This window comes from Peromyscus californicus, unplaced genomic scaffold (assembly GCF_007827085.1).
Source record: "Peromyscus californicus insignis strain IS unplaced genomic scaffold, ASM782708v3 Scaffold_6__1_contigs__length_162567912, whole genome shotgun sequence".
Lineage (NCBI taxonomy): Eukaryota > Metazoa > Chordata > Mammalia > Rodentia > Cricetidae > Peromyscus > Peromyscus californicus.
This window is the reverse complement of record NW_026294584.1, coordinates 31763229-31779264: the sequence shown is the minus strand read 5'-3', so window position 1 is coordinate 31779264 and position 16036 is coordinate 31763229. Positions and strand designations below refer to the sequence as shown.

Genomic DNA, 16036 nt, shown 5'->3' with positions numbered 1-16036 from the left:
ACCCTCGCAAAAATCTGTATAGGTCCAATGCGTTATGTGAAATATACTGTTCATGCCTGTTATTTCTAAACATTATAAAATTGGAATTTCTCTCGAAAAACCAAAAAAAAAAAATTGGAATTTCTAAATAATTAACAGCAAAGAAATGATTGGCTTAGATTTAAACTTAATGTCATGGGGAAATATCCATAATATGTTAAAAGCACAATGTAAACTGGCATATTAAATATTATATTAGTTCTAGAAATCCATAGAAGAAATACTGGAAATAAAACTATAAGAAAATATCCTGATAGAATAGTGCCACATTTATCTATCTTTGAGTGGTATGATTTTTTTCATTTATTCTACAATAAGTATATAGTACTTCTATTTATAACACATTAATCACAGATAATAAATTTTATCTAGACTTCACATTTTTAAGATATGGCCTAATCTGCTTATAAATGTTAAACATCAGCCACAGTGAAGTTTGGTTTTTGGTTTTTGGTTTTTTGTTTTTGGGGGGGGTTTTCAAGACAGAGTTTCTCTGTGTAGCTTTGGAGCCTGTCCTGGAACTCACTCTGTAACTCAGGCTAGCTGGTCTTGAACTCACAGAGATCCACCTGCCTCTGCCTCCCGAGTGCTGGGATTAAAGGCATGCGCCACCACCACCTGGCCTCAGTTCTTGATCATTCTTATCATTAGTTTTCCTCCTTGTTACTCTGAGACCAGGCTCGAGGAGCTGCTCCAATTTGGGGCATGTTCCTCCATGGCAAGAGAAGAGATATGACATAAACAACCAGCAGAACTAGTCAGTGGCTCTCAGAGCTCAGAGGAATAGGAATTTTGCTGTGAGATCATGTTTCCTAGGAATGTCAGAAGCTATACCCATGAAGTCTCACAAACATGGCTGCCTAAACAGGAGCTGAATAAGGATTATACCAACAGACATGTTAGTGTGGATGGGGGAGGTTTCATGAGGTCTCAACCTGCATGAAGAACTACAGGCAACTAGGAATGTTGAGAATAGGAGAGTCTTCCCTGGGGAAGAGCACACCAATTGCTTATCCAATACCAAATGGCTACCCCTAAAAGCATATACATACACATAACATTATACAGACTGAGCAGGTTGTATATATGTATTTAGAAGTGTGTGTGTGGGGGGGGTGTGGGTGTGTATGTGTGTGTATATACTTATATGTATGTATATAACAACAGTTAATGAAAAAAGAGGACATAAATTTGAAAGAGATCAAAGAGACTGTTTAGAGGAAGAAAGTTAAGGGGAAGTAATGTAATTGTATTATAATCTCAAAAGAAAGCTTCACAGTCTTATTTTATGTGCCAACATAGATCACATTGTCAATCCTTGTGTTACTGGGACATAAAATACAATCCCGTGAAAAGGAAAAGATAGTTCACACACACACACACTTGATCAAATAATTTATCTTACCATACCTTTGTCATATCTGCTTATTTAGAATTCCTTAAATGTAAACAAATTGTTAGGGCTGCATGCAACATTCTATAGGTTGTGTATTGTACAGCACTGATAGAAGATACCATATGCATGCTATATGACATGATTGGTGCTCTCTAGAGCTGTGATTTATGTAACTTGCCTATTACTGTTCAGTGGTCTGAAAAAAAAATATGTCAAAAGAAAGTCTCATGTTTTCTTCTCATTTATTATCTTAGTTACTTTTCTCTTGCTGTGATAAGACACTGTGGTGCTTTAAATAAAATCATAGGTTCATATATTTGAACACTTAGTCACCAGAGAGTAGAACTGTTTGAAAGGATTAGAAGTGTGTCACTTGGGGTGGGCTTTGAGGTTTCAAAAGCCCTCACCAGGCCCAGTGAGTGAGTCTCTGTCTCTGTCTGTCTCTGTCTCTCTATCTCCTCTCCCCCCCACCTATTGATCAGGATGTGGAACTCTTAGCTACTTCTCCAGTATCACATCTGGCTGTGTGCCACCATGTTCCCTGAAATGATGATAATGGACTAACCTTAGAAACTATAAGCAAGTACCCAATTAAATGCTATCTTTTATAAAAGTTATCTTGGTCATGGTGTCTCTTCACAGCAATAGAACACTAAGACAAACTCCATGACCAAGGTAACTTATAAAAGAAAATGTTCAGTTTGGACTTATGGTTTCATAAGGTTAGAGTCCCTGATAGCAGAACAAAGGCATGAAGGTAGCAACAGCTGAGAACTTATGTCTTAATTCTTGAGCAGGAGGAAGAGAGAGAGAGAGATACTAGGAATGGCACTAGTCTTTTGAAATCGCAAAGCCTGTCTCCAGTGATACAAAAGACCACACCTCCTGATCCTTCCCAAATAGTTCTACCAGCAGGGGACCAAGTATTCAAATATGTGAGCCATTTAAGATTTGGGGCCATTCTCATGCAAAACTCCACATTTAATAAGACTGTAATTTTGTAAGTAGTACTATTCACTTATTTTAGTCGAGTTGCTTACTGTGTTCAGAAAGTGCTTAAGACTTTCTATTTCACATATATTATGGATAAACTGTCTATCATTTTATACTTACTATCATTTGATGTTTTAAATTATAATTCTCAGTGAATACTAATTTCCTTGAACTTGTTACATTAAATACATATGGCATTAATAAATCACCTGTTGAATACTTACTGTTTTTATTGATAGTAAACAAAATTCAAGTATCAGAAGAGCACTAAACTCTAAATTATATGCATACTTTATACAAACATCATATAGACACGAATCAACAGGAGTAATCACTCTTGTTGCTCTGCATTTTCTTCTGTTCTTTCTAGAGTAAAAATTAGAACATGTAATAAAGAAAAAGAATATGCATTTTGAGAATACTTTTATAAACACTGTTTCTGTTGCTAAAAATAAAGTAGTAAGACCTTAAAACTATGTATTTTTCACTTTGGTTTTGAAAGGATCCAAACAAGGGGGTGGACCAGACCTATAGCCCTTGTGCTTGGGAGGTGGACACAGAGAGTCAGGAATTCCATGCATCCACAGCTACATAGTGAGTCCCAGGCCAGGCTAGCTAATGAGACCAAACACAAAAGAGAGGAAGCAGCCGTGGAGTCAGTGCCTAGAGAGAGAGTCTGTACTCTTGTGTTTTGTTTTTCAGTCTGATAGCTAACAGGCTTTCTTGAAAGGAAAATGCTGTGTATATCCTACTGAAGTGCTGTAGAGAATAGTTTGTTTTTAGTTTCGTGGGAAGTCGACACTGTTTCTTTATGGACTTTTATCCTACTGTGTAAAACTCTACAGTATTTGGCCAGAGATTACATAGAAGAATGTTGTTTGGAGTTAAAAGTAGTTTTTGGTCTCATAGTTGAGGATTTTTTTTTTATGATTTCTGTTTTAGTAGATACTATTGACACATTATACAGATTTTCCCCCATTTTTCTAAAGTGTAGTAGCATTTTATGGTAATGTTTTCCCATTTTATCCATTCAAATTGTGTCTTTCCTATTTCTCTGAATTATTTAATTTGACGGTTATTTGTTCTGTTGGATTGTGTGGGTTGCACTGTGGTTTCCACTATAGATTGGCCTGTCAGTTACTAAAGCCAGTCTAGTCCTCTCGTCTCCTGTCTAAACTGCTAGATATTTAAGTTACTCAGCCATCTTTCCTAGAAAGTTTTCCCTTCACTGGTCAGCTCCGATTTCCTTCTGCTTCCCAGGCTACCTTTCTTTTCCCAAACGCTGTGTTTGCTGCTCTCAGTTCTCTTCTCATGTATCCTTTTTTTCCGTCATCTTCAGAATCATAGTTTTGATACCACCGCTACCTGGTTTGTGCTCACAGTCATGCCAGAAGGACTAACTAGTCTAGTTAGATGCTAGTGAATATAAGGTAAGTTTTTTCTTACTGATGTTCCCTCACTGTCTCTGAACTGTATCTCGTCTCTTAGAGTCTATAGATCTCAGAATAGACATGGGTCGAAGACTTACACTTTCTACTGTTTACTAATTGTTAATCACCTGCACGTCTCATATCATTGAAGTTACACCGTGACTTATCTCACTTGGATGTGAGCCTTTTGCTAGACAGAATGCCAGGTACTTTATATTGTCTTCTTCTGTCCTCCTGAAAGTCTTGTCTCCATTCTAGAGACTTGGAATTTTCTGACTTAAAATTAGGCTTGCCCAAGATGTGAAAGCTCCCTACACGTGGATGCTGAGTCCCAACTCAGATCAACCCAACTCAAGAGTCTGTGTCCTTAGTTAGGCTATAATGTTTTCTCTTCATCTTTTTATCTGCTCTTATCCATCCCCAAAATCAGTTCCTTGCTTCATGATACGTCCATCTAGTGAAACAAAAAATGAAAACCATCCTAGGTTGTTTTTGTTTTACATGCATTTCTATTTCTTTTTTTTTTTTTTGGTTTATTTCCTAAAAATTTCTAAAAACAATTCTGTTCCTCCTTTCAGTTCTTTACCTTAAGCTGTCTCGCTCTTATATGGAATTTCCCAGTTCTTCCATTTTTATGTTACTTTAATCCACAACAATCACCAAGTAAAATTTATACCAAGTTTTGACTTTCTCCCTTCCTGTTTGAACTCCTTTAGTAACCTTACATTATGAGAAGCAGAAAATCCTTTGGAAGGTAGTTACATTCAGCCTGTCGCTACTCCTTCTGATGATTTTACTTTAGTCAGGCCTTAATCACTCCTCCACTTTTGTACATTCATATTTACCAAGTCTTTCTGTCTGGAACTTCTTCCCTTCCTTACCTAAATGGAAAACGTATTATTTGGCTCCAAGTTCAGTCCAAGTATCATTTCTATCAGCTGTTTCTAATTCCTTATTCCCATGATAGTGTGTAGTACTAAATTAATTCTCTGTGAGTTTTAGATCGTTCACCAATGAACATGTGTTAGCCACCTCAGACACTGGTAGGGATAAATAAAACAATTCATGTAAAAATAATCAGTGCAGTATCCTCCATGATAGCTACTCAAATAATGGTTCTTTAATCTTCTTTCTTCATGTATCCCTTCACATAATAATTTCATGTCTGTATCTCACCTTGGAATTTGAGATTCTTGGAGCAGGGGCTGTGACTCAGTAGCAGAGCTTATCTGGCAAATGCAAAGTCCAGGCTTCAATTTCCATACCACAGAAACTTTGTAATAAATAAGGAGTGGTAAAGGAATCCATCGTTCTTGGGAGTCAAGGCTTGGTTTTCTTTTACACGTAGTGCATATTTCAGTTCCAAATACGTAGTGGGTAGTCGATAATTTTTTAGACCTCATTAATGTTAGAAGCAGGCTGGTAAAGTGAAGTAAAGCACTCTCACTGGTTCCTGTTTGTCTCCTTTCTTCAGTGGTGATGAGTTCCTCAACTTCCTTCTGAAATTAAACAAGCAGTGTGGCCATTTAATCACAGCTGTGCAGAATATTATCACCGAGTTACCTGTAAATTCTCACAAGGTATTTAAGCAAGATTTGCTTCATGCAAAGTGTGAGTGTTGAAGAACAGTCTAGATGAATTCATGATAACCCATTAGGCATTCTGACATTCTAAAAGACTCCATTATATAATTGTATATATTATCCCACCAGTTGTTCAACATGAGACCAAAGCAGTAAATTTCATATTCTCTTCTACATTTAATGTATTATAAAACCTTGTACTCTCAGCCTCAAGCAAAGGGAAAATAAGGCAAACCAAAATCTAAACTGATCTCTGTTTTGAACTTGTCATTTGTTGTTAATGAAGATTTAATTGATTAAAATGAGAAGTGTTAGGAGACCCAAGTGAAAGATGAGGCAAAATGAATGTTATTTAAAAATTACATTGACGTATAGTTTTTCTTAATTAAGGAAATTGTAAATAGATACTGACTTAAAGAAGCAGACTTTTTGATTCTTTCCTTATTTTGTTGTGCTTGTTTATCTAGAAGGAAAATTTTTAAGCAGACTTGTTTTCCTGTGTTAATGTGTACTAGTCTAAGAATGTCACTTTTTAAGTTTTTAAAAACTTATTTATTCACCACAGATATTACTAATATTAATTTCTACACATAAATATATATTTAGGAAACTAATATAGCAAGCTGATTCAACTGTTTGTATAAAATTACTGACTTATTTTTGTTGCCAGGATTTATTCTGTGAACAAAAAAAGGTCAATTATATAATGTCTTTTAGAATGTCTGATAATCTTTGTGCATATAAATTGTGAAAAGTCATTTCTGTTTTTAATGTAACTTTTGGAAATCTCAACAGATAGTGTTAGAGTGGGCTTCTCCCAGAAGTTTTACTTCCGTTTGTGAAGAACTGGTCAGTAATGTTGAAGATTTGAATGAAGAGGTCTGCAAGCTAAAGGATTTGATTCAGAAGGTATAGATTTAACCTCTGCATGGCTGGGACTCTTTCACAGCAGAATGTTAGAACATGAAGCAGTTTAACAAGGGCGCCAGTAGGCACATAGAGAAATGGTACAAGGACAGTTTGCAGAGGGAGAGGTTCACATAAGAAACAGGTATTGGCAGCCGTTAAAGGAGCACGTGCTAATGAACATGTGCTTCCTGTGCTTCTGATCAGCAAGAAAATGTCCCAGTCCAGTGACGGTCTGTCTAGAGTTCATTAGACGTACCCTCATGGAAAGCTGTTTGTACAGCACCTAGAAAATAGTGCTACCTCTTGGTAACAGTTTATTCCAAAATTGTATGGACCATACAAGGTGTCTTATACAAGGCAGGTAGTATAATAATTATGGTATGTTTATTTACTAATCTGTGCACTCGGGAGCTTGGGCTAGAGTTTAGGGGTAGAGTGTTTGCTTAGCGCATGCCAGGCCCTTGGTTCAATCCTCAGCACAGAAAACAGAAAAAATAATGTGAAACTAATGGAAAATAATTGAAACCATTTATCCACTTGTGAAAGATAGAAATTACACTGTTACTTACAACTGTACAAATGCAAAAAGGTCCCATGAAATACTTACTAGCTCTGTTAATGAGATAAGGTTGGTACTGAAGTATTATTTCTACTCCATATCATCTCTTATCATTTAACCGTTTTTAGAATGTGGGCATTTTTATCTGTCTTTATATTCATATAGGAGTGGCATATGTCTGGATTTAAAGGCAGGTTGTTTTTCACCTTTAAAAAAATTGTCTAGCCAGGCGGTGGTGGCGCACGCCTTTAATCCCAGCACTCGGGAGGCAGAGCCAGGCGGATCTCTGTGAGTTCGAGGCCAGCCTGGTCTCCAAAGCGAGTTCCAGGAAAGGCGCAAAGCTACACAGAGAAACCCTGTCTCGAAAAAAACCAAAAAAAAAAAAAAAAAAAAAATTGTCTATACCTAGGTGCAGGCTACTGAAATAGCAACCTTTATTGAAGCTAGAAAATAAAGGGAAACACTCTGAGTTTCCAAAAAAACTCACTGTGAGTCGCTGTCAATTTAATAAATAAGTTTGATGTCTGCAAAACTTTTGTGATACATCTGAAATTTATAGTTTTAGCCTAAGATTCATTTAATATTTTCATCAATGTCTTATCAAAAATATTTAAAAGCAAACTTCATGTTCAAGGTAATATATCATTTCCCTTATTAAAATATATTTAATCAACAGAAATCTTTTAAATCCAGAACAAAGTTATGAAGCAAATTCTGTAATAGTGGAATGAGGATGCTTTAAATGAGAAACTAAGAAATACATTTCAACCTCTGAAGCACATCAACTCCTTTCCAGTGACAGAGGTGCTTCGGGAGTTGTATTGTGTGTGACAGTCATTCGCTGACCAGATGCTGAGAGCCTACACAAGCTAGTAGAGCCTGAATTTGCCGAGAACACAAAAATGACAGCACCATTCATCCTTATTTCCTCCATCTCATCTAGAATGGAAGGAAAGTGGGATTGACCCAACATGATATTCTTCATGAGAATCCAAGGAAAAGCCGAAAGATTTGTGTATAGAAACTTCCTTGAAAGCATCACTTTAAATGTAGGAAATTCCTGAAAACCTATTTGTGGCAGGAGTGGGTACTCATTTAACTTTTCAAACTAAAACCTGGATGTAGGTAGAGCAGTTAGATGCAATTAGAAAGAAAGAACCAAGAATTCTTTGTCAGATAAAAGTAAGAAGAATTGTTTTAAAACTTACTGAATCTAAAACATGATATGATTAGATACCATCATATTTAATTTAATAATATATGCCTGTGAAAAGAACCTTCATCTTTTTTTACTACATGGGTAGTATTTTTTCTGTGAACATTATCTATCTAGAATTCAAAATTTCTGTTTAAAAACTGGCCTGGAAATATGTTGATTGGCCCATAACATTGGCACATACTATTCTTTAGTCAGAAAAGTCTTAATTTTTGAGCAAATGAATGGACTGATTTTTCTAAACTAATCTTACATGAACAGTACTTGTTGTAATGAGACTTTACTCAGAAAATTGGAGAGCCTTTTGTATTGGGGAATATGTTATCATGCTTTTTAAGCTTTTGGAAGTTTAAAATGTATTAATAGGAACTTTTCAAAGAAGTATACGAGTTATCACAGATAAGTGGATAGAGGTAACAGAGAGGGTAGGAGAGGTCAAGGCTAGCCTTTAACACCACATCATTCTCTTTCAAACCAACACACTGACAACTCTTGTTAGGAAGGGTCATTGGCTAATAAAGGAATGACTGTCCCAGGATTCAGTAAATGGAGCATCAGTGTCAAAAAAGAATCTGTTGCTGAATGAAGCCATTTGGAAGTTAAACCAAGATTATGGTCTTAATGAGATTGGCTTCAGAGTCTATTTTTCTACTATAAATTTGAAATTAATTTTGCAGACTTTTAAATTAAATATTTACACTGTAGAATTTCAAAGTCATTATTCCTGCTATTGTTGAAAGTATTTCTATCGTCACCCCAGTGCAGGATGTTTCTAGTAAATATCACTCCATGAATGTGTCCAGTTCTTTTTATCTTTTAAAGATCTTTTGCTTTCTGCTCATTCTCCTCTTGACCCGTTCCAGCAGCCGTCTCTCACCTCTTTCCCCCGCCCCTGGGAGGCTGCTTCACAGACAATCTCTCTCTCTGTGGGAGTGTAGAAGCAGTCTAGGAAATTGACTCTCATTGCTAAGAACTGCTCTATACATTCTTGGACACATTTGTTCCTGCAGTTACAGCACCGTGTCTTCTGATGTTTACTAAACTTCTGTTGTAGACTTGCTATAAAACTGGCTCTGTCTTTTATGGGATACTAGTCAAACTTAATACAGAAGGAAGTAAATTCCAGTTGTTATTCATTAGAGCTAAAATAGAAACTTTAAGTTGACATGAAAGGAACTTTGCCTCGTGACATAAAAACACCATTTTAAAGTGTGATAATCTATAAAAGTATTTATTATTACTGTAAAAGTAATAATCATCTATGAAAGGATTCTGGTAAGAGGCATATATGTTCACTTTAAATCTGTCATGGAGTCCTGAGAAAAAATTTCTAAATCCAGTGAGTTAATATGAACTTTTTTCTTTTCTTCAGATGTTTTAATTTTCAGTATCTTGTCCCCTAACTCTTGTCTCCCATACTAAACATCAGATGCAGAAGGAACGGGAAAATGATCCAACTCATGTCCCACTAGTAGAAGAAGTATCTACATGGAAGAGTCGAATTTTGAAGAGGTCAGCAGTTACAGTCTGTGGATTTGGGCTGCTGCTTTTCATCTGCAAGCTAACTTGCCAGAGAAAATAATCCTAATATTGATTTAAGTTATGTATGTACATCTTATTCAGAGTATCCTAGCATTGCTTTTAATCATTTGTGGTACAACACAGCTTTATTTCCTTGTGCATACTCCATAGGAAAAATTATGATAACATAAAACAGAGTTTTTCTTTAGAAGGTGACTTCAGTTTGAATTATATAGTTTATTACATTTTTATGTTAATTCAATCAAGAAATTATGGCTAATTCTTTCATTTAAACCTGACTAAATCACATGCAAAATAAACGTTTGGTATTCTTTACATTCAGAGAAAGTGTGTTCACTTGTCATAAAGAAGTTTAGAGTGTTTGTGAAGAGTTCATAAGTTGATATTCCTTTTAGGCCTTATTCACTTCTGGTTATTATATAATAAGGATCATCTTACTGCTCATTTATTTATATGACATTGCTAATAAAATTATGAATTATTGTGAAAGTATCAGAGAAAACAAGATAATAGTAAAACATGAAAATCTTTATAAATACTTTTTAAAAATTTTACATGCAGAATAAAAAAATAAAATTAAGGAAAAGTATGTAAGGCATAAAATATGTTAGCATTATGGAAAGTATTTTTGCTAAATATCCTATATATAGTATTTTAGGAATATTATGAAAATGAATGGCATTTGGTATATAATTTCTCATCTCTAAGAATGTACATATTTTATTTTTCAATTTGAAATATTGATATTCAGATTTTAAAAGTGAACTGTAAAAACAGCAGGTCCCATTTAGCAGGTAGTATGGTATCCAAATCTTGGCTGACTTAGTGCCGTACTGAAAAGGGCAGTTATCTAATTAAGAGTAACAGCCAATGGAGGGGGAGAACTGCAGGATGAGAGGAGAGGGTAAGGACTAGAATGAGTAGCAGTTTCTGCCTAGTCTTAATCCCAAAGCTGCTAGGTTCAAACCAGCGTTCTGCAGAGGCACTCGGTTGTGTGTCATTGGGACGTAATTACATGGTGAAGGGCATCCAACACTCAACTGTTAAAGCAGGCCTGCTTGTTGTGATATCTCCTATTTAAGCAAGTTCAAGACATAGACAGAAACATGGGATTTGTTTTAGCACATGGTGTATCACTCCCAACACATACTTACAAGAAGTCATTTAATACACATTACTCTTATTTTTCTTTTAAAAATAAATTATGGAAATGATAGGCATTTTACCTGATTAACCACTTGGTGGTCTTTTACTTCAGTGCACTTTAAAAAGAATGGTTGGTCTTCTTTTGGTTGAATGTGTTACTGCTGTTTTTACTTAACAAAATCAAGCTCAATATTCAGCTCTCAGTTGTGAATTTACATTACTTGTTTTCCAGAGTTATCAATATAGTTCTTTACAATGGTGAAGTACTCTGTTCCAGTGTTCTTCAAATGTGAGGACATTAATACTATAGATTTAGTGGCAGCCACATCTTCTGAAAGTCTTATTCCTACCTTGGCAATTACAGTGTGATTTCCAGATTACAGGCTAAAAATAACTGGGGCATCATTTTATATTTGTTGAAATTCTTCTCCAGGTAATGTATCAATAGAATTAATAAGGACTTCCTTATGATTTAAAATCAGTTGATATCTGGAATGTAATTCCCTTCTCATTCTGATTAGTTGACCTTATGGGCTTGAAGGAGTATAAATCATTACTGCTCCTGGAATAGGGAACTTGGTGCCTCCTTCAATCACAGAGACAGATGTTGTCATTGGAAGTTACCTTAATTAGTCTGAATCAGAAAGTGTTCCTGTATTTGGAACCAATTTTGGGATTATAGCCAGGTGCTGAAATGAAGTATCTGAAAAGTGAATACACTTCCCCTCAGTTTGGGTTTCTACTGCTGTGATAAAACATCATGATCAAAAGCAACTTAGAAAACAAAGATTTTATTTCCACTTAAAACTCTCAGGTCATACTCCATCACTGAGAGAAGTCAGGGCAGGACCTGGAGGCAGGAACTGAAGCAGAGGCCATGGAGGGTTGCTGCACACTGGCTTAATCCCCATGGCTTGCTCAGCTTGCTTTCTTACAGAACCAGACCACCAGCCCAGGAGTGGTACCACCCACAGTGAACTGGCCCCTCCCATATCCATTAATCAAAAAACTGCACCATAGGCTTGCCCACAGACCAGTCTCATAGGGACATTTCTCAATTGAGGTTTCTAACAAAATGCCAAAATGACTTCAGCTTGTGTCAAGTTGATGTAAAACTAGCCAACACACTTGCTTCTACCATATTACCACCATCTTTAAGACAGATTTGTTGTCCTCAGCACATTTTTACTGGTTCATTCTGCTCCCTGGCTGCCATAGGCAGAGCAGCTTCACTCTGTCTACATTCTCAGCCATGGTGTTTTACCTTTCCACAAGCCTAAAGCAATAGAGCCAGACCTCTGAAACTTTTGGCCAAAAATATTTTGCTCTTGAATTGCTTTGCTCAGGTACTTTGTCATAGTCATGGGAAATCTAATACAAGAGAGAAAAAAAGTACTGGAATTGGGTATACCCTGTCTGACCATATGAAGTTCAGAGAAATTTAGAGAAGCCGGCTAGAAAAAGCTCAGAATGCTAGAAGCAGAGCTTGGCTGACAGGTTTGGTGGGAGCCTATAAGAACCAGATTTGCCAGTAAACATGTAGACAATAAAGGCTTTACCTTGAGGTTCCACGTGGCAATGAGAACTCTGCTGTGGATTGGCATTTGTATTAATTCTTATAAAGAACTTAAAGTTTCTCTGTATCTCTAAGACTTTGTGTGAAGCTTAATTTAAATATAAAAGTTCACAATGTACAAGCTGTAGTATGAGTACAGCTAGCTGCTTTTAGCTAAATTTACTGTGAGAATTGTGAGCAGAAAGCAGAGGAGGAAGAGTGGGGAAAGTTATAGGTTGGCCAGAAAGGAGCCTGTAAAGTTGAGGCCAAAGAAGGTATAGTTGCTGAGAGATTAGTTACCACAGAGAAACCAGAACAACAGGAAAGAGAAAGCATTACAGGTTTCTCAGGAATTGTCCAGCACCACCCATTGTAGACTCCTGGGGGAGAAAGTATCTAAAACTTCATTTGCAAGAGTTTGCTTTGAGAATTCAGCACATGGATGTCCTGCTTACACCGGACTGTCCAGGCAATTCTTTGTCTGAATTCTACCCTCCAGGCCCTCAGAGACTACTGCAGAGATGGCCCAATTGAGCCCAACTACTGCCTGAGTTGTTGGCCAACCTTGGCTTCGTGCATGTGATGCTGGCTCTACGGGCATACAGAACACAGGAGCTATGGGAGCTTCCCCTCAGATTTCAAAAGAGACTCTGGGAGATCCAGCAGTGTGTGACAGGATCAGAGTACTTCCAGGAAACATGAGAATTTTATGTGAGTTTCTGTGAAGTCAGGCCTGCAGGGGGAGACACCACAAAGTTACAAATCCTAGAGAGATGGATTATCTACCAAGAGAAACTAGACACTGAGCAGAGCTAGCCTAAGAGATGCCACATGGGCCACAGCAAGCAAAGATGTAGTACAACTGCCTGGTCATCAGGAACAAGAACACTTTTTCAGAAATTTACCAGTGTTCTAATTCCCCCAACTCATTCTTAGAGTTCCTTTTCATAAGGTTGGGAGACATCCTCTACCCTTTCCGACCCTTGTTCTGGGTATTACTGTTAGTTTTTTCAAAGAGCAACCTTGGGTCATGTCACGTTTCTCTTGTTCTTATGTTTTCTTGTTTCCTTGGTTACTTCAGTCCTTGTTATACATATTCTTCTGCTTGATTTGGGTTTAATTTGCTCTTCTTTTTCCAGTGGAAACTTGTTGGTGTTGAGCAACTGATAGCTTTTAACATTGGTACTTATTGCTACAAGTCTCCAAGTACTTATTTAAATGCATTCTGGGTGTTTGCATGGTGTAGCTTCACTTTTATCATGGAAAGTATTTTCTAAACATTAGCTAAATATTCTTATGTAAAGTTTGTGTTAGCCTGATAAGACAGTGAAAATTCAAAGAGTACCTTAAAACACTAAGTTTTAGCATATATGTGTGTGTGTGTGTGTATGTATGTATGTAGGTATTTGTGTGTTGCGTGTTTAGCATTTATATGTTAAAATATTATATAAGGCTTAGGTAAGTGGTAGGCAAAGAAAAACTCAATTCTAAAGGCTGTCTTGTGGAAATCTGATTTTAAATGAGTTAAATCAATTCAGTGTGATAAATAAGGTAGTTAAAAGTTGAAAAGGGTATTGCCCAAAAATGAAGCCAGCCACACTTTCAAGTACCAAATAAAATTGAGGGTTTTTTTAATGGGAAGTTTTTATAGCGCCAGAATTTATTTGATCTTAACACTAAACTGACTGTTAATCTTTGAGAACCTAGATAACCATGATGACTTCTGTTTTACACTCCAAGTCCCTCTGTCACTGCCTAATAAATAATAATTTGTGGCTCTGAGGGGGTGGAAATAGGGTGGGGATTTTCTTGTTGGCACATCCACTAGTGAGTAATACATTCACTTCAAGTGCCAACAAAAATGTTATACTGGACTTATGTGACACATTTGTTAGTTATTAGAGAAACTAATTCTAAACCGTTTGAGCAGTGCTTTATTTCTCTACCTGTAAATGCAGATTACCTTATCATTAACCTAAACAAAATGAACCTGTTTTTAGTTCTGTGGGATATTTCTATGAAGAATTTTAAGAGTGGCACCATCTCTGGGCTCACCCCACTAGCTAATGTTTTCATCATTTTCTTTTCTTTTAAATGGCCATTTTGTGACTATTCTATGAATTTTCTTCCCCTTTTTTTGTTTCTTTATAACATTTTAGTCTTTTCTTTTTGCAGTCTGTGTCTGCTCTTGCATGCTTTCTCACAAGTCCTGATCTGCTGCTGGCCTCAGTGTTAACAGGGAGACAAATGAGAAGAATCTTGGGGCTGAGCTCTCATGTCACTACCTTGTACATTTTCTGGGTCTTGGTTTCCTTGTCTTTAACATAGACTGTCTCTCACACTAAATGATCCAGAGTCATGTCATCCTAATAAACAGATTCAATTTGGAATTCTGAAATCAGAATAGAACCATTAGAGTTCATGGTTAGGCAAGTTGAACCCTTCACAAGTGCTTTTGTGGTTTTTGTTGCCCTCACACTCAGAGTTATTACATTGTGAGATTTATTGCTAATAACTGGTTGTTGCCAGTATTTTACAACCTGTAGTAGCATTTCAACTCATTCAAACAATTACGGTTTACTATGTATAAGTACTGTAGCTACATACATATTATATTTCATAAGTGATCAGAAGAGTTAAGTACTATTGCTGTTAAGAGAAACAGTAAGGTAAGTGTTAAGAATGTAAAATTTTAAAAAAATGTATAAGACTTTTATAGGAAAGAATTGTTTTATCTTTGTCTTGTTATACTAATTTTCCACAGTGTGGCAATAAATTCAGTTATCTTTCTTCCTGGCAATAGAACTCAATCTCAGTCTACAACCCTCCTACAGAACAAAAACAGCTTAAACAAAGGGGAATTGGCAAAGAGCACTATGTGGGAACTCTCTAGAAGAGATATAGGCCAAATGTAAAGGCAAATTCCCATCACAGATTCAAGGTTTATTCAATTAAGCCAATTTGTGGAACTGCATATGCACAGCTTTCCCTGCTGCCAGTAGAAGGATTACAGCAAGAATTTCAGTGGAAAGATATATAAATGTCCATGTGAGTAACAATGTTACAATGAACACCATGCTAATGTGATAATACTATTAACATATAGTTTTTCTGTAGCAAGACTGAACTTGAAATACAAACAAAATTTAGAGTTGTGCAAAGACTTTACATCATTTTCTAGATAAAATAGAAGTAATAGCATAGAAAAAATGGAGTGCATTTGTTGTTCTTGGTGAAGCATCCTGAAGTGAATGCACAATGTGCCCTCCAAATCATCTTTTAGGACAGTTCTTACCTATCAGCCAATACTTTGAAAATTTCCTCTGCTTGTAGGAGCCATGTTGCCAAAGCATGTTATATCTCCAGGAAGACTAAACATAGAAAGGCTATATGAAGAGAACAACAAGGGCTAAGGACATGGCTCAGAAGGTAAATGCTTACTGAGCAAGCATCATACCTGGGGCCAGATCCCCAGCACCAATGTCAAGCCCAGGTGCAGTTGTGTATTCTTATAAGCCATTATTAAGGAAGCAGACACAAGAGGATTTAAGGGATTCACTGGCCTGCTAGGTAAAAATGGAGGGCTCCAGGTGCAATAACAGACACTGTCTCAATAAATAAGATGGAGCCCCTACCAGCCAGCATTCATAATGCTGGAAGATGCTGAT

General features: G+C 36.5%; 1 protein-coding gene across 2 annotated transcripts in view; it reads left to right on the top strand.

The window, feature by feature from the left end:
- Positions 1-9707, top strand: part of Asz1 (ankyrin repeat, SAM and basic leucine zipper domain containing 1) — a 42526-nt gene extending 32819 nt beyond the window's left edge. Inside the window, exons 11-14 of one of the 2 annotated variants that reach the window (XM_052722027.1) lie at positions 5333-5438; positions 5748-5749; positions 6266-6350; positions 9555-9707. In XM_052722027.1, the coding sequence (XP_052577987.1) occupies positions 5333-5438; positions 5748-5749; positions 6266-6350; positions 9555-9707 (346 nt within the window). Of the gene's footprint in view, positions 1-5332; positions 5439-5747; positions 5750-6236; positions 6351-9554 lie in introns of both variants that reach the window. The other variant, XM_052722026.1, reaches the window with a different exon arrangement.
- The last annotated feature ends 6329 nt before the right edge of the window (positions 9708-16036 follow it).